This window comes from Candoia aspera, chromosome 4 (genome assembly GCF_035149785.1).
Source record: "Candoia aspera isolate rCanAsp1 chromosome 4, rCanAsp1.hap2, whole genome shotgun sequence".
Taxonomy (NCBI): domain Eukaryota; kingdom Metazoa; phylum Chordata; class Lepidosauria; order Squamata; family Boidae; genus Candoia; species Candoia aspera.
Window position 1 is genome coordinate 114383726 of NC_086156.1, and position 19767 is coordinate 114403492.

At 39.8% G+C, this 19767-nt stretch overlaps 1 protein-coding gene across 1 annotated transcript; it reads right to left on the bottom strand.

The window, feature by feature from the left end:
- Positions 1-1196: 1196 nt before the first annotated feature.
- Positions 1197-15807, bottom strand: LOC134497210 (vomeronasal type-2 receptor 26-like). The gene is made up of 6 exons (XM_063302884.1): positions 15646-15807; positions 13390-13545; positions 12607-12733; positions 9023-9906; positions 3726-3965; positions 1197-1466 (listed from the first exon to the last, which is right to left on the bottom strand). Exons 1-6 carry the CDS (start codon positions 15805-15807, stop codon positions 1197-1199), a joined length of 1839 nt encoding a protein of 612 aa, XP_063158954.1.
- Positions 15808-19767: the final 3960 nt, after the last annotated feature.

Below are 19767 nucleotides of genomic sequence, written 5' to 3' on the forward strand. Positions count from 1 at the left end.
AGATGTCACCAGGTTTCAAATGCAACTTTTAATTGCTAACATTTATTTATCCCAGACAGTGTAATTTTAATCAGTGGTGTTAGAATTCCAGGGGAAAAGGATGGAGAAGTGTCCATCTGCCTGAAGCAACAACACTTCCAGAGCTTTATCAGAGGCATCAGTCTCTGTTACAAAGGGCCATGCTAGATCTGGATGATGAAGGATGGGCTGAGAGGCAAACACAGTCTTCAAGGCATCTGAAGAATTCTGAGCCTTCTCATCTCATAGGAATGGTACATTCTTCTGGTGGAGTTGGTTACTGGTGCTGTGACTTTGGCAAAACGAGGAATAAAGGACCAATAGTAATTTGTAAAGCCAAGCAAGCATTGTACGTCCTTGACTTTGCATGGAGGCTGCCAAGTCAGGATAGGGTACCAGACACCCAGGGTTATTATAAACCCAACTCTGTGATGTTCTGTTGGAAAATCCTCCCCATGCAAGTTCATATCCAGAGTGCATTCTGCCCAAAAGGGAGGAAATTGAGACAGCATCACATCAAATTTATCTGGGCAGGCAATGGGACATTTTCTGCATGGGGGTGTGCTGCTGCAGCTGCTTGCAATGGCTGACCTTAGAATGCTTGCAGCTTGGCTGTCAATAACACCACCTGCTGATTCAGCTGAGTGTTCTCAGCAGCAAGTTGCTCCATGGTGTTTTTAGCTTCACTCCCAAGGCAGCCAAGAGCTAACTGGGTTGGAAAAAAACTGTCCTGCTTCTGGTTTCAAATACATGCTCACATGCAGTTGCTATGCCGATTAACAGTTTACTCAAGGTCAAGAAGATAAAAGCAAACAAAGGAATACAAACTAAAACAAAATCTCTGTCAGAGGCTTCCCTGAACAGTTTTCCTTTAACAGGAGTGTGGAGAAGAATAGTCCAACTCCAGTCCAAGGTTCCAAGAGCCAGGCCAGGGTCATCAGCCAGTCCAAAGGACAGAAGTTCAAGATTTCTTACATGGACAGGATTCACAGGAAAGTCACACAAGAGTGAGAGGACAGACAGTTGCTTCCGATCAAGGGGCATGACTGCCTCTTAAAATCAGGCTGCAGCCAGCTCTTTTTAATCAAGGGATTTACTCCCTTATTTGGCAAGGAGCATCATTAAACATCTTTGCTTTGCTCTTCACTCTACTCACCAGGTAAAGGGACTTGGAAGCCTTATGTCTTCATCATCTGGCTGCTCCAGCTGTTCAGGTGGTGCTGGGTTTGATCAGCCTCAGGTGACTCCCGGCTTGGAGTCTCCTGAGGCTGATATTCCACAGATTCAGCTGGAGCAGCTTCTTCAGATCCAGAGTCTGAGTCAAACTGGCCTGTGACAGTTTTTGCTGTTGTACCAGCCTCCCTGCTGCAGAGCAACCTGAGCCCCTTGACTCCATTTCTGGGTTGGCAGTGGAGTTCCACAGACTCATAGTCTTGGAGGACTTCAATCTGAGTTCCCCGGGAGTGGCGTCTGAGATGGCTCAGGAGTTCATGGCCACCATGATGGCCATGGGCCTATCCCAGTTCATCCAGAGCCCAACATGGATCAGTGGTCACAAACCAGATCTGGTGTTCCTGTTGGAGCAGTGGCAATCTGATATGCAATTGGGGATGCTTTTGGTGTCTCCCTTGTCACAGTCAGATCATGCCCTGATTACCATGGGATTCTCTGGTGCCACTATCCACTGCAGGGAGGCAGGACTTATTAGATTGGTGTGCCCCTGTGACTAATGGACCTGGTTGACTTTCAGAGAGAGCTGGGGCTAACCTGAACTCTTCCAGCTGATTTGCTGCATGGTCCATCTGAAGCCTTGGTCACCGCTTGGAATAGTGGGGCAACCAAGGGTTTGGATGGGATCATGCCTATGCAACCTCTCCTTTCTTGTGGATCCCATCACTCTCTGTAGCTCACAGAAGAGTTGAGGTAGATGAAACAAGATAAGAGACATCTAGAGGATTTCTGGCAGTCAAAAGGGAACAAACTCAACCAAACATTAGTTAGAGCCACTATGAAGTCTTACCTTACCTTGTGTCAGTAAGGGTGGTGAAGCATCAATGTTTCTCAACCCTTATTGCATCTGCAGATAGCTATCCTGCAGCCCTGTTTTGGGTGCCTTAATGGGACCTGAAGAACTCCTTACATAGGCGTGCAGACAAATTTGTTCAGGATCTGTCAGACAAAGTAGCTCAAGTTCATTCCAGTTGGATGCTGGCCTTGTTGCAGGTCTGGGGAAGGTGCGTGGGGAGGAGTCTTTCCTAGTTATCTGGGAACAGTTTGAACCTGTTGATCCTGAGGAAGTGGACAGGGTCCTTAGGACTGTGAGCTCAGACACCTCTCTCTAGATCCATGCTCCTCCTGGCTCATGAAAGTGGCCTGGGGGATGCCATGTGAGTGGGTTCTATTGGTGGTGAACTATTCTTTGAGTGATGGGGTTGTTCCTTCACCTCTTAAAGAGGCCTTGGTTTGCCCCTGCTCAAGAAGCCATCACTGGACCCCTCTATACTGGACAGTTTTTGTCCAGTATCTAACCTGTTCTTCAATTCAACTAGAAAGCAAGTTTGGTCTAGTGGTTAAGTTGCTGGGCTAGACACCAGGAGTCTGTGAGTTCTAGTCCTGCCTTAGGCATGAAGCTGGCTGGGTGAACTTGGGCTGGTCCCTCTCTCTCAGCCTAACTCACCTCACAGGGTTGTTGTTATGGGGAAAATAGGAGGAGGAAGGAGTATTAGGTATGTTCGTGCCTTGAGTTGTTTATAAAAATAATAAAGGCAGGATAAAAATTAAATAAATAAATACATAATAAACCTCCCCTTTTTGTGGAAGGTAGTTAAGAAGCTTCATTGGACCTTGGATGACATGAATTATCTGGTTTCCTTTCAGTCAGGATTCAGACCCAGGAATGGGATAGAAACTTTTGGATGATCTCTGGTGAGGGCAGGATACCTGCCTCAATATCATACCCATTTTTGCTGGGAATTTACCTCCAATGCTTCTAATTTTCCAGAAGAGGTCTCTTGTCCTTCCTATTCTATTGTCTTCTTCCACTTCCGCGCATTGCTTGTTTAAAAATAATTTGTTATCTTTTTGGCTAACCTCTGGAATTTTGCATTTAATTGGGCATATCTCCCCCTATCACTGTTGCCTTTTGCTTTCCTTCTTTCTTGGGCTACTTCTAGTGTCTCAGCAGACAGCCATTTTGCCTTCTTGGTTTTCTCTTTCTTTGGGATGTATTTTGTTGCCACCTCCTGAACAATGTTGCGAACTTCTGTCCAGAGTTCTGGGACCCTATCTACTAAGTCCAGTCCCTTAAATCTATTCTGCTAGCCGCTAGCCGTCCTTTCGGCTTTGAGCTAGCTGTGTCATCATGTCTGGGGCTAGTTGAACTCATCCTCTGTTCCTCCCCAGTAGCATTTTGACCATCTTCTGACCTGGGGGTCTCATCTTCCAATGGTATACCAACATATCTCTGGTTGTACTGATCCATTTAGTTTTCATGGCAAGAATACTGGGGTGGGTTGCCATTACCTTCCCCAGGGATCGCATTTAGTCTGACCTCTCTGTCATGACCTTCCCATCTTGGGTGGCCCTTCACAGTTTAGCTCATGGCATCTTTGAGGTGCTCAAGCTCCAGCACCACAACAAGGTAATGATCCTTTGCTGAAGAAATATAAACACTAGTCTTGGTTTATTTCCCCCATCCACAGAACAACCTGAGGAATGTTGTAGACATCTATAATGCCTGCAATATGGGAAGAGGTATCAGATCCAAGTCCTCCAAGGATGGCCATGAGGTTCTTAGAGGTGCCACATTCATAGTTCGGGAGAAATGCAACTGATTTGAAAAGCAGGTCCAGGGTGGTTTGATGCATCATTCTTCGGTCTTTGTAGCTGTCTGATACATGGAGACCAAGTGTGACATTGGCCAAGATTTTGGGGATCCCATTGATCTCCTTTAGAGCAAATTCTAAGGAGAGTTCATGCTGGTAGAATTTTGTGATCATGCTGCAGATAAAGAAAGCCTTTGAGAAAGCAAGTCTACAGTGAATGAAGTGGTGTCATATAAAACATGATACTTTTTGCCTGTGAACGGAACTGGAAGTGGATGTTCAAATTCTTGTGTAGTCCTGATATTTCAGAATTACATAGCATAACATAACACTAAATTGTAAGTCTGTTTTGGGAAGTAGCTATTCTATTATTCCTTCCATGATATCTGAGAATTTACTCATAAAAAGATACAATTTCATAGATTGTTAGGTTTTAAGGCAAAGGTGAATGGACAAGAGTACCTCTGGAGTGAGGAGATGGGCGATGACAAATTTGATTGATAAATGAATGAATGAATGAATGCATGAATGATTGAATAAATAAATAAATAAATAAATAAATAAAGATATTGCCCTGTTTCTACTGAGTGGAACCACATTTTTCCTTGAAGATTATTTTTCTTTCAGCTTTCTGCAGTGCCGACCTATTCAGTTCTGAATGAACAGTCTTGTTTTGGGGGGGTCTCTCAGTGGAAGTTGATTTAAAATTGCACTTTTGTGCTGTTTCCTACAGATATTTCTCAATCTTCTCTAAAAAAGTGGATTGGTTAAATGGATTTTCATTGTATCATTCTTATTCTATATAGTAGAGGAGCATCATTGTTGAACATTTTCATTTCATATCTGTCCATCCCTATCTGTGGTTTCTTCATGATCCAACTAATCTTTAGGAATTCTAAAGCAATTTAATATTTAATTTTATCTAGTGGAGACAGAGAAGCAATTCTTGCTTATTTTTTCCAGTTATTTCTTGTGTTCATGATGAGTGGGCTAAAATTCTGCAAAGAAAATTGAAGCAGGGTTGTAACTTTAGCAGAAAAGAAGCAGTATTGAGAGAAATCTATGAGGTAGGAAGAAAATCCTAGCACCTAGCAAGATGCATCCTACTAGGAGGTGAACCAAGAAGAGAGTATATGCTTGTGGGACAAAGACAGAAAGGATGAGCCTAAGACTGCTCATGAAAATGTATTAAAAATCAAAGGATAGAAGAGATCAGTTAAGAACCCACAGGAATTCCAGATGCCCTTTCTGTAGCCTACAGCCTTTGTGATCTGTTCATCTGACATCTTCAACAATGTCTTCACAATCTAGCTATTTATTAGCAATGCTAAAACAATTTTTAAAATTGTTCCTCACAGTTTCGTGCCATCTTTTCAAAGTAGAATGATCATTTATAGTGGGAGAAGAGCATTCTCCCTTGGGATAGCATTAGAACTAATGCAGAAACTGAGGAAAAAGAGTGGCTAAGAAGCTTCTCATCTGCTTTGATCATTTGGTTACTCACAGAAACAAGAGGTGTGATCTGTAAGAGCCAAGGAGGGGCAAGGTCCCTTTAGATGAATCTGGATATTTGCTTAGTTTGTAATCTCAAATATACTATGTGATGGGTATTCATCAAAGCAGTGTTCATTGAAAACATGTAGAATCTGAGAAACCATCCCTCCAATTAAGAGATCCCCTGGCTGGTGCCATTCATGCAGAACTGGAAAAGGATTAGCCACCAAGCAATTCAGCGTATTCACTTTGATCACGGGAAACATCAGAAGGAAGAACATATCTGCAGCACAAAGAGTAGAAGTTGGGACAGCCTACTGGATTTCAAAAATGGATGATTCCAGATGCACCTTTTGAGATAAAACATCTATCTAAACTGAACTTCAACAGGGAAACAATGGCATGTTTCAATACTGACTAAGAAAATCTGAAATCTGAAGTGTTTTCTGATTAAGAGCAGCACAAGACAGCAGAAGAAACAAACCTGTATAGCCGTGTTGGTCTCTCCTTACTATCCCAGATCTCCACAGAACTGGGTTTAGATTTTGACTCATTCCAGACTTGCTTTCTGTTTTTCACATCTTTCTGTAAAGCCTTCAGAGGCTTGAGTAGGTGAACAAATTATAGTGATTTGCCCAATTACAGGAAGTCTAAATTGTCCATTCTATTTTTTTATCCAGAATTCAAAACAAGAGCCATTTTCCCCAGGAAGGATCCTTTTAATTAATTTCAAAATCTTATTCCAAATTCATCTGGAACCTGAGTCTATTTATAACTTTCCCAATGAAACATTTCTAATCACCCTTTTACCATTTATTCCACAAATTTTCTAGGTCTTTGAACATGTACTTAACAGTCCTTCCATTAAGGATTGAAGGAAAGTCACCCAGTGAATGCCATCAAACTTGCTGTTGTGAAGGTTCTTAATATTTGAAAAGCAGTAAAAAAGTGATTCCAAACATGATTAAGAGATGAGCCTTGGCTGAACTTTGGGTCCAAAATGGCTACATTATGATGGTGAGCGTAGTTGGTGTCCCTTGACTCCCAGACTCTTGGCTCACCAGCCAACCACAAAAACCTCAGCTCCTGCAGTCTACTGGTGAGGAGCAGCTGTCTGGAGTACATGTGGGTGATCTCATGATTTTTCCTTCCTCTGGAGAGATTTATCCAGCCAGGATCCACAGTCTGGCTGCCTATATCCACTGTAATGTTGTCCTCACTTCTTCAGAGAGGTCTCTTTTTTGACCATTGCCTTTATAGTGCCTCTTTCTCCTGTCCTTCAAAGCCATTCCTTACACCCTCTACAGATATTGTTATGAAGGACCTTTTTCACTGCACATGGAGATGCTTTTATTGAATTACATGAAATTTTACAGATTGATTGATCCCCATAATTTATATCCCATCTAATTCTACAAATTAGGGGGTGCTATATTTTTTTATATTTGCTTTTGCTTGAATATAATTTAGGACCATTTCAAGTTATTCAAAAGAATGCAATAAATAATTTACAAAAAATATTGACCCAGAATAGTGGTTTTGACAGCAGTGTCACAACTGGATAAAGATTAGGACTGTGCTATGCTTGGAATCCAATTTCCAGAAGCTTCTTTGGAGCATATGGGAACACATATGGAGCTTGGTCTGCAACTCTTTAAAGCAGCTGCATCTTTTCTTGGGATCGCATGCTAGCTGCAAAGGGGTGCAGAATTCCTGCATGGTTCTTTTTAAATATCTCCACCTTGACAGCACACACTATGTTTTGGTAACCTCAGACAATACTCATCTCAATTCACAATTTCAATCATTCATTTTAATCCATCTTGATGCCCTACATGAATTAATTACTGCAGCAAAGTAGGAACACCCTATAATTAGATATTATAAATTTCAAAGAATTTATGCCAATATCTTTTAGACTGTTAATGCCTCTCTCAATTCTCATAGGAAACTGGAACAAGAACAGAATGAGCAGAGATGGCCAAATTGACTGGTTTGATTAGAGAAATACAATATCTACATTTATTAGTAACTGTAAACCCCTTATGGATATTCTGCTGAAAAAAAGAAGAAAATGAACTTGTGATGTATGGGTTTGATGATTACAGAGGGTAGACAGTGGAAAGAAGGAAATCATGATGTAATTTTAGAGAGAGGGGGTAAAGTATAAATGCATTTATAGCCACTGTTCAGAAGATGTGGAGCTCCTTCCTTACAATATTTACAATATTTTCTTTTCTTTATTTCCTTTCTTTTTCCTATTTTCGTTCTTACCTATTCACTATTTTTCTCTTTTTATTTCCTCTCTAAAACTTGTATTGTTTTATCTTGTCCAAAATATCTTTGATAAAAAGTATATATATTAAAAAAATGAAACTGGGATCAGAACATTCAGCATGAAAATATGACTTTGTGGTTTCTCTTCCTCAGTCTCTCTCTTCCTCTCTCTCTTTGTTTATATATAGCAGTGAATAAAAAAGAGGAGAAAGCTTTTTAACAGAGAAAATAGCAGGATATTTATTACTTTTCATAAACCATTTGGCTAAAAGCTCATATTTTTGATCAGTAAAAATGATAAGAATTTGAAGGTTGTTCCTCTCCCACTCATCATCAGATGTTCTAAGTTACAATCTACATAAGAAATTACTGGGATTTTGACAAGAGATTCAGGAGATTCACAGCTCCCTTTTGAAATATATAAATAAATATATAAAAAGATGAGCAAAAACAACTCTACCCTGTTCATGTAGCTGTCTTTCTTATCCAGATATTGTAGTTCATCATCAATAGTTTGCGAATGATTTGAGAAGTGATATATCATGTATTTTAGAAAAATAAGAACAAATAAGAGAGTATCCTTGCAATAAAGAATGGGAATGGAGTTACTAACTTTGATGTTGTTGTCCAGAATGTATTGCTATATGCTGATCATATTTTATTTGAAGTGAAATAATTGATTTATGGTCCATAGTCAGAAAAGCAGGTACAACCCTAAAACGACACATGAAAGCAGGCTCAGGTACAATAAGAACCATAAAATGGACCTGCCAATTAAAATATACATGTGCTATGTAAGAAGGAAGCAAAACAAATAAAATAAAAGTACAATTTAGGTAAAAGGATATTTTTGTTTTATTTCTTACTGATGATTACAGAATTCTGTTTCAAAAAAATATGGATTTGGTATCAAACTTTTAAAAGTTTTCAGGTTATTTGATCAAATGGAATAATTCTTTTGTATTTCCCAAAGAATTTAAGGCACCCACCAAATGCTTCTGGACTAAAAGGTAGCTTGAAATTCTTTCAGGAACTTGGAATAGCTATTCCTGGGGAAATCTCTGTGATTGTTGTTAAAGTGAACATTACTGCTAGAAGCAAATTCATGTCAATGCCTGTCACTCTGGGATCAATACAAACACACACACACACACACTCACTCACACACATAAACACAGAAATCTCTCTCTCTCTCCCCCACCTTCCCACCACAATCCTACCCTAAAAATATTCATGTCATTCCTCATTTCCTTCCCTTGTGAAACACACTACTGTATTTCTACTTTATTCTCAGGAATGAGTTCAAACAGTCCACTAATTTCTCTTGTAACATCTGGGTTATGTAATGTTTACAGCTCAACAATACAATGAGATAAAGAATAGGAGATTACTTAAACATTCCTTCTAACCAGTTGTTCTCTGTTGTTTAAGTCAGGCCTCAGCACAATGATGTAACACTTGGGGAAAAAGATACATCCTAGGAGCCCAGCACTAGAGCACAAGATGGAGAAGATCTCCACAGCCACCATGGCTTTTCCCCTGGTGCTGAGGTACGTTGGAACAAAGGAGACCCACACACTGCAGAAGGCCAACATGCTGAAGGTGATGAACTTGGCTTCGTTAAAGCTGTCAGGCAGTTTGCGAGCCTGGAAAGCCACAATGAAGCTGGCAAAGGCAAGGAGACCCAGATAGCTCAGGACACAATAAAACCAAAAAACGGACCCTTCATTGCATTGTAGAATCATTTCTTCAGTGATTGAGTGCACGTCTAACTCTGGGAATGGGGGAGAGGTTGACAACCACACAGTACAGATACTTGCTTGGAGGAGAGAACAGAAAAGGACAATAGAAACGGCTAGTTTTTTCCCCACCCATGACTTCATCCAAGATCCTGGTTTGGTGGCCTTGAAGGCAAGAGAAACAAGGATGGTTTTGGCCAACACACAAGAAATGGACACTGAGAAGGTGAGACCAAATGCAGACTGTCTGAGGAGACAGGTCACTCTGCCAGGTTGTCCAAGAAAGAGCAAAGTGCAGAGGAAGCAGAAGAGAAGGGAGATGAGGAGAGTGTAGGTGAGGTCCCGATTGTTGGCTTTGACGATGGGACTGTCTTTGTGCTTCATAAAAGTTCCCAGCACCCATGTTGTAGTGAGGGTGAAAGCAACAGCAAGACCCCCTAAACTATATCCTAAAGGTTCTTCATAAGACAGGAAGTTTACACTTTTCAGGAGACATCCATTTTTTTCTTGGTTTGCATATTGATCTTCTGGACATTGGAAGCAAGCTACTGTATCTGAAATTAAAAAAAAAATGTCAGTGTGGATTTATGACTAAATAAACAGGCCATTTGCAAACCATCATTAATATTCATTTCAATGTCCATCTTAGATCTGTATAAATGTCCACATGACAATGCATCAGATTCTCTCCCCATGGAACATCTTTGGTTCCATGTGGAATGGAAAATTATTTGGAGTCCATGAATCTAAATATAGTTCAACGTAGACCTTTATCCACTGTGTTTGTGTTCTTTCCACAAAGTCTGTCTGTTTTTCAAACAAGTAAGGCATACTTTATTTTACATTTTACATTTATTTACTGCATTTTATGATAATTGTAATGGGTTCGGTTTTATGAGATTTTAACATTTTTGATTGGAGTTTGATTTTATTGTAAACTGCCCAGAGTCCCTCTTTGGGGGAGATGGGCAGTGATTAAATTTGAATAATAAAATAAATAATAAATAAAACACTTTAATACGTTGAGTCCATTTAATCCTCTGTTCTGCATATTAATACTTGATTGCACTTTTACCGTTACAGAGAATAAGTTTATTTTTTCATAGCTTTATTCTGATGAAACATGGATTATGTTCTAAAGTTACCTTGCACATATCTAGAATTAAGTTCATCAAAACTAAAAGCCTTGTTTTGCCAGCAGGCCTGTAATGGGAAGGGGAACAGCCACTCCTGGGGATGGCTAGTGCCCTAGAACCATCTTAGAAGGGCCCATGATATTTATGGACTAATAGAGAACTCTCAGCCATCTAGATTCTATTACATTATACTCTTATTATATTTATTGTATTTATAATTGTTTTGAATGTTAGCTTGTTTTTATTGTAAACCACCCAGAGTCACTCTGTTGGGAAGGAGATGGGCAGTGATAAAATTTGATGAATAAAATTTTAAAAATAACATGAATTACAAGCCATACAACCATAGGTTCTTACTTTCATGTTATCAGTTCTTGTTGTTCAGTATGGGTCCAAAAAAAAGTTTTATTTTTATTTAAAGGAATTACTTTGAAAACTTTCTAAAAATTAAAATGCAGGGTATCCTATTACTGATGAGAACGGGGCAATTGCCAAAAATAATATGATTCGACTTTCTACAGAAAACTAACACTGCAACCAGCAAAGTCTGTGCTGTTTTCTTTTAAGAAAGCAATGCTCTTCAAATTTTCCTTTAACTTTCTGTGTAATTCCATGTGTTGTCAAATGATTTTGTATTTGAAGCAGGGAGTAGCCATTCTGACCTATGAATCACCCCTTCATATTGGAAGAAATTAAAAAAAAATATATGCAAGGTTCTATTTCAGGAATTTGCTGACATTCCCGTATATTCTATGTTATTGTCCTTTTAGTATCCCACTGATCCTATAACTCTGTTGAGTTTTCGGAGAGTTATTAATACCTTTAAAAAGCCTAGTTGGGTCTAGGAAAAGTTTGAACTCTCACCTTGGCCGGTGGTTGGGTTCTCACTGGCTTTGTTTTTCCTTTAATTATTTTTATTGTTATTATATTATACTATCATTACTAAATTTTAACCCTCTTATCTCAGAATAGAATATAAGCCCTCGGATTCCTCCTGGATTGGAATCTCACATATCTATATATTTTTTTCCTTCTAGAGAAGAAAAAGCAAGAAAGAAGCACGGAATACTATCATGATCATTAGCTGGATATTCAAAACCGATTTTGCTTGCTTAATTGGATTCAGAAGATTTTCTCCAACAACAATGTTACTATTTCTTTTTTTAAAAAAGAAAATAAAATCCTTGCAAGATGAGAGCTAAGCACTTTTATGGAAATAGAAGGAAATGTGGATATTTCTGAGCTGGAAAATGATGCAGAAATGGGAAATGAAATTGAATGAAGACAGTATGAAACTGAGGAAAATGGAGATGTATGGTAGAAATTTATTAGAAGTTGATTTTTAGTTTCTTTTGTTACACTCCTATTACTGTTAAACTCAACATTTGACCCTCATCTGTATTTCCCTTGACTCTCTGAAGTTCTCATTTATTAATGAAATTTTAGAAGTGTTCATATTCTGGGATTCTCCATCACCTTTCCTTTTTAATTTATACCTTTCTTGGATTCTATTTATTTACTGTATTTTATAATAACTATTTTATGAGATTTTAATGTTTATATTTTGCGCTTGATTTTATTGTAAACCACCCAGAGTCCCTCTTTTGGGGGAGATGGGCGGTGGCTAAATTTGATCAATGAAATAAATAAATGACACGTCATGAACACACAATCTTTCCAAATCCATAATGGATCCACTCATTCTTCTGTTATCTGTAAGACCTCTTCATAGAAAACATTCTCATGTATTTCAAGTTCCTTAGGTCTCTTGCCTGGCTTGTAGCTTGTCAAATTTCAGAACATTAAAAAAAGTCTGAATGTAAAAACATAGTTTATCGAAAATAGTTTTCCATTTATTTGCTTATGCTAACATGTAATTCCCTTTCTTTCTGCCCTATTAAATAATGAATCAGTCTGATTGTTTTATATCTCCATTGAGTTTACAAATGACACCTCATGAACACACAACCTCAGCAACTGGTTAGCCATCATTTCTTATACAAGATCGCAGCATAAATATATAAAAACATATTTACAACAAATGAGTTTCAAAGGGAAATCTGGTTTAAATTCCAATGGTATTGTATAACAAGAAAATCAGAGGCTTCTGCAGTTTACCTGTCTTGTTAGATATCTTTCCTTCTGGGCATGGGACACAGTCGTAGCAACAATTTTTTTTCCCTTCATGCTTTCTCTTCTGATAACCAGGATGACAATATTCATTGCACAGAGAAATGGGAAGGACCTATAGATTGTAGTGAAGTGTTTGCGGTTGAGGATTTAGTTATTTGCATATCTAAATCAAATAATTCAATTAAATCAAGGAACTTGTAAATCAAGTGTTCCACTGAAAATAAAATGTGGACTACTCTTAACAGAAGAAGATTGACCTATCAAAGGCCAAGTGAAGCAGTCAGAGCTGAGTCATATCTGCATTTTAATTTGGAGATAAAATTCAATGCTATTCAGATATGCAATCTATCTGGATATTTTCAGTAGAACTGATTTGGATATCCAGTTTCAGAATTGCATTTAGTGGGGCTTTACCACATGTATGGATTGAGTTCAAATGTTTTATTACAAGAGATGATTCAATCATGTTTGCTTTAAATCACAGCTTTGATGAAGCTTCATGCAGCCCAGGTGAAGAACTTCCTTAAATTAATGTGTGGGATTTGTTTTGTTTTATCTGTTTTCCGCTTTCCCTTCACTACTTGAGGGCAGTAGAATACATATTAAACACAGGTTTAGATTAGACTGCATCTAGCTTTCAACATTCTTAGTGGGATAAATTCTGTTTTTGGTTTTGCTAAATCTTATGTGTTTGTATTATGGAGAAAATTAAAGTCCATCCCTAATGAATCCATCTGAAATGGTCAAACCATATCCTTCTAGGCATACCTCATTGAACCATCTATGCCAAACAATCATGTCATCATTGATGGCCAACTCCTTTCCTTCTGGGGCATCAGAATCCACTCTTCCAACTTTCACTCTCTGGAATGAGGAATTTGGAAAGATGAGAAGGTTGATGATGTCAAATCCACCTTCTGTTTCCTTTGGATCATGAAAGGACAATTTGTCTCCTTGAGAATTATTGAATGACATACTCTGAAGAAATTGGTGGAGCTACATGATTGGAAATAAAGCCAAGGAAATTGAAAGACAAAGAATGGAGGATAAGAAGATAATATATGTATTTTTTTCTTATAGTAAATATGCATTTTCCCTCGACAATTATCAAAACGTGGAGCCTGATGATGTTACCTAGTTGTGTAATGAAACATCTGCAAGCAAACCACCAAGTTCAGAGAGCACCAAGGACTCCAGAGTTCAACCCTAAGCTACATACATTCTCTTCTATTGGAATTGTCGACATGCCAGATAATCAGGATTCTGCTACCCTAGATTTTCTAGCTCCCATTTCCTTCACATTGCCCTATGAAGCTTGGACAGGTGGGCCAGCTGGGAATCCTGGACCATCTCTGTTCTGCCCTTAGATTTATCACCAAGGCTCAGATATGTAGCTAACCTGTTTCTTGTGGACTTCTCCGCATTCTCTACTATAAGAAACATATTTTCATTTTGTGTTTTTTGGGACAAGAGCTGAAAGTTGGATTTTTCCTAATGAAAAAGAAACAACCATTACAGCTTTAAAACTGCAACTGAAACTCTCCCCATGACCCTAGTTCGATCCCAGCGGAAGCCAGATTCTCGGGTAGCTGGCTCAGGTCGACTCAGACTTCCATCCTTCTGAGGTCAGTCAAATGAGTACCCAGCTTGCTGAGGAAGGTGATGACTGGGGAAGGCAATGGCAAACCACCCCGCTATAGTCTCCCAAGGAAACATCTTGAAAGCGGCATCACCCCAAAGGGTCTGACCTGACTCGGTGCTTGCACAGGGGACCTTTCACCTTTCACACAACCTATAATGGTGATTGAAAGAACGGTATACCTAAAGATATTATCAAAGGGTAAGATGTATAATGGTGTACACATGAAATGTATCAATTAAACAGCAATGGCTTGACAGTCTGAACAATATATTCCCATTTTGAATAACACTATTACCCAAAATTATCAGTATATGTAGTAGACATATCACCTGCCATGGTTGCACATCTTCATATTTTGACTTTTTGTGTCTCCCTGAGGCTCTGTGGTTGGATTTGAGTAAGGAGAAAGCATGCAAAGTTTGAGCCATGAGATAGACAGCTTTATGGATGGCGTAGCTGTGCCCAGTCATCTGCATCTCAAAAAGAGGCCCAGGAAGGCTCTCCAGGCTTTCTTCTAGAGTACATGTGCCACTGTCCAGCACTGACTCTGGATGAACTGGAAATAAACAATCAAATGCTTGTGCCCAGAAATCCTGAAAAAATCCATCTGCTTGAATACCAGGAGGTTGTACCTTCTGAAGAAATTCCTGAAACCCTAAAACTGCTTTGGAATGAATGGTAAAGGAAATGGCACCATTGTACACCTGTCGCTCCCATGCTCTTTGCACCGAAGTTAATAAATAATCAATCTGGGCAGTCATGATCCACACTTTTCCCAACAACGTACTTTTCTTATACCCCAAATCATGCAGAAATATGATAGATGTCACCCATGAAATGGTCAATGATTCTCCATAAATGATGTACGCATTGATTTTTGTGTCAGTCAAGGTGCCATAAATAGTTCTTGCCTTTGTCTGCATTTGATCCATCTTATCCCAATGGGTGAAATTTGGAATTCTTTCAGTTGCAGCTGAGCAAATTTGGCACTGGGAAAAAAGCAGCTCCATGGTCTGCAGGAAACGTTCTCCATTCCTATTATCAGTAGTAAAGATCCCAATCCATGTCCACCCAAAATGTTGAAGAAGTTGGATAATCCCAATGTACTGAGAGGATTCATCAGGTACAATGGAGTAATAGGAAGACATCTCAGCATTATAACTATCCCAAGGGGCAAATGAACCATAAGTTAGCTAAAAGAAATGACACGTTTTGTAGACACATATTACTAGCAGTATATTTACCTCCTTTTTCCTGTTCATGAGAGCAATATTGTGTAAGGTCATTCAGCTGAGTGGTCATTTATGTGATTATCACCAATCACTATTTTCTAAAAAGGAGGGAAAGGACACCTGTTTTATCCCCATTCTCCAAATGCCTACCTGTGGAATCTTGTATAAACCAACAATGTTGGCTATATAGGATGACGTTTCAGAGCTGAGGCCCCCAATAATGGCTGTGAGGCTTTTCCTGGTGTCACATTTGTAGTTGGGGACAAATCTCTGTGATCTGAAGAGCAGGTCCAGGGTGGTCCGATAGGTCATCATTGCATGATAGTAGCTGTCATGGATATGGAACCCAAGAGTGACATTGGACAAGATTTGTGGATTCTCATTGATCTCCTTCACAGCAAAGACCAAGGAAAGGACATGTTGGTAGAATTTTGTTAGCACCCTGCGAATAAAATGATTTCACTCTTTCAGAAGCTAACTTTAGAGAAGATTTTGTGTCTGAGAGATAGTAATTGCTATGGCTGATTTAAATATATCAGTAATCCCCCATGCCCGCCCCCATGTTTATTCCATCTCAATTGAGAACTCTGCCAGATTGAAATATTTTCTGTGATTGGCATGGTTGCACAATAAGGCAACATATTGCCAGTTCCCACAAAGAAAAATGTCCTGCTATTGCAAAAAATTAAATTATTCTTCATTCTTTCCTACCAACTTACCATCAGGTCCTATAAGGAGATAATACCTTGCACTTTTCTTGAAGGCTTAATCTTATATAAAAGCCCATGATATTCCTTTCTAGCACCCCGCCACTGCCATAAACTGGGTTACCTGGTCTAATTTTGCACCCTTGGCCTACAGAATTTTCATTCATAAAAACTGTATGGAATTCCAGACACTGAGTAATACCCTCAAAGAGAAAGAGTTCTCATGATGCAAGAAAAGAATCCACCTTGCCCTATTTCCCACCACTCATTGACACTTTCCTAACTGCTACAGAGGGGAAAGAGAGAAAATCCATACTCTGGAAATGCAAAAAACTCTTGAGAAGGATGCTCCCGAAAGGAAACTTCATTAAAATGGTAATGTATCAGAGAAACCATCCCACCGAGAAGGAAGTCTCCTTCCTGGTACCACTCATACCGAGCAGGTATGGGATCGCCCACGTGACATGCCAGACAGATCACTCTGACTAGTGGGATCATAAGATGGAGGAGAAACATTTGGGCAGGGAAAAGTCTTCTGAAATGTGGATGGCTCTGATTTCACTGATATCGGAATCCTGCATGAGCAAATATTGGCCAGGCTGAATACACCTCTTCAGAGCTTTGCTGCTCCTCACGTATAACAGGAATATAGATAGATATCTGTCCTTTATTCAATTGCCTTTATTCAAATCAAACTATTTGTGCTCCCAAAATTGCATCCTGGTACTCTGGCAAACCACAGTTTGAAGCAAAAGCAAATGAAGATTCCCATCTACCTTTTCCAGTTCTTACACTTACTTTCAACTCTCCACGGGACAACATCTTTATATGCTTTTTCCTTCTCACTTACAGATTGCATGTCTCTATTGCCTTCTTCAAGTGTTTACACCTTTGACCAAGTGAACCGATTACAGTCACTAGAATAATTCTAGTGGAGAGACAATCAATTTGCTCTGAATTTTGTCTATCATTAAAAGAAATGATATAATAAGTAGTGAGGTAGTAAAGATGAGATGTGATTTTGTAATTATTCAGGCACGGCAGTTGCTCCAGGAATCCCTCTTCGCTTGTTAGAAGTTCAGCCATTGCCCACTTTTCAAACAGATTAATTGTCCCCATTAATTCAACTTTTAAATTAATAAACAAGAAGCACCAAACATATTTACAGATGTTATTTCTCTAGTAACATTCATGCTTCAGTAGGATTATTTCCCAGCATTTTCTATGGAGACCAGACTGGTTCAAGAAGGATCGTAGGATTTCTTACATGAGCAACAGGGTATAGCTCTGTTGACAAGGATTTCTCCCCTCTAAAGAACAGAGTTGTTTGTTGAGAGGTCCATGTATAAAATTATCTCTTAACTTCTGTCCCAAAAAGAAAAACAAACCTTTTTTAAAGTGTCTCAGATCAGGTATGGCATGGGTGGGTCAGCAGAAAACAGATGTAGGAGATTTCTCCATATCATTCATCAGGATTGTTGGGTTGTAAAACAATAAACATATAAACAAACAAATCCACTTCATAAGGAAGGGGGGAGGGAGAACCAACAACAAGAACCAGAACAAAAATATAAAGAGAGGGGGGGGGGGATAATGGTATTGTAATACCTCAGCTAGCATTATTAAAATGAATATTTATTAATTCTACTTTTCATCTCTTTAATGTCTTCGGATCTTTTTATTGGTTTCTTCTGACAATCGAAGGATTCTTGAGGAATAAGGTGACTGCAGTTGAACACAGATGTTTGCTGCTGTACATGCTGATGACATTTGATTTTGTGACGATGATTTTCAGATTTCTCCAACAAAAAGTTATGAATTTAATAAAGCATTACTAACCGTGGTTAGCAGACATTTGGGCCAATCAAACACTTGGCCAACAGCTTTTATAATTTGTTCAGTATTGAACTTGCCATTCTGAAGGTTGCTAAGATTTACAAGCAATAAAAAGAGTAATTTCAAACGGGGTTCAGAAATGAGGCTTGGCCAAAGTCTGTGTCCATATAGGCTACCTTGGGGCTGGGAGCATAGCAGGAACCCTTTGGCCTCGGTTCCTGCTGTCTACTCGTGTGGCGCAGCTGTCCGGGGTGCACGGAGGCAATCCTGCAATCTCTCCTGTCTCCAGAGAGATTTCACCAGCCAGGACAATGCTGAGGACCTCTAGCGCACCATGTCCTCACCATAACTGGTGTGTAAGTGATTTCCGACCTTTTCAACAGATAATGGCAATCTTACTGTCCTTCCTCTCTCTTAGATGTTCTGCAAGTCCCTTCAGTCCCTCATTTAATATACACCTTTCCTAATCTTCAGAGCCATAAATCACAAGTCGTTTCCTTCTTTCAGCAGAAAGTCCATATAAGGTTTCCAGTCTTTTTGAAAAAGGTTTTTTTCCTTTTCTTTTCTCTGGCCAAACAGGTCAGTTTTGCCAATTCTGTGAATTCCGACATTTTCACAACCCATTCCTCTATTGTGGGGATTTCATCATTCTCCCATCGTTGTGCATAAAATAATCTTGCTGCAGTTGCCAGGTACAAAATCAGTCTACCAGGTGTCTTTTCTAATTCATTGTCCATTAAGTCCCCCAAAAGGGTTCTGGTTTCATTGCAATATTAATCTTTAAAATTCTTTGCATCATTGTGTGAATTTGTATCCAAAATTTCTTAGTTTTCCCACAAGTCCACCATGCATGATAAAATGACCCCTCTTATTTTCACATTTCCAATACTGGTTTGAAATACCTTTATTTCATTTTTGATAATTTCTCTGGTGTCATATACCAATGATCCATCATTTTACAAAAAAAAATCTCTTAAATTAAGACACAATGTAAATTTAATACTAATTACCTAAGTTGTCTCCCAAGTGTCCATCCCTATATCATACGGATGGACACATTTTTTTTCTGAGAGCCAGAAAAAAAACCAAGATGGCAACTGCAAGCAGATCCCATTGCCGCACTGGGGGGGCGGGTGAGTTTGAGATTGCCTGATCTGCAGCCTCAGCCTCTGTTTGCAGGTTGAGGATTTTGCGGGGGCTGAAGACAACAATCCAAGCTCAGATTGGGAGTTGGCGAAATCCCCACCCCCCAGACAGAGTGGTAGGAAGCAGTGGGCCCTGCTGCAGCGGCCTCTTATCCGAGCCAGAGCGGGAGTCGTTCCTCCCTCCCCTCCTGTCCTTGCCTCCACCAGAGCCCCTGGTTGAAGCAGGGGAGGTAGTGTTCCCACAGCAAGGACTTGTGGCTTTCAGTCTCTGGGGCACCTGGTGGCAGGCGAAGTAGCAAGCGGCCTGGTGGCTGGCAGTAAGGCATTTGGGTGACTGGCAACCAAGCGGCTGGCCATGAGCAGCGGGCAACCAGGCGGCCGGCAGCAAGCAGTGGGAAACCAGGCAGCCAGCAGTGAGCAGCAGGCAGCTTGGCAGCTGGCAAGCAGCATATCTGGGATGTTAGCCCAGCCTTGGTGGGGCGGCAGAACCGGGCGGTGCAGTGGACTCTGGTGGTTGGAAGAATCTGGCAGCGGTGGATCGACCAGCTGGCCGGGGGCATTGGGGCACAAGACAATGGACAGCG

Coding starts and splice junctions, on each gene's coding strand:
- LOC134497210 (XM_063302884.1), bottom strand. CDS start 15,807: ATGACCTATCGGACCACCCTGGACCTGCTCTTCAGATCACAGAGATTT. Junction 13,546..15,645: donor GTTTATACAAGATTCCACAG/GTAGGCATTTGG, acceptor CATGATCCAAAG/GAAACAGAAGGTGGATTTGA. Junction 12,734..13,389: donor GGCATAGATGGTTCAATGAG/GTATGCCTAGAA, acceptor TACAATCTATAG/GTCCTTCCCATTTCTCTGTG.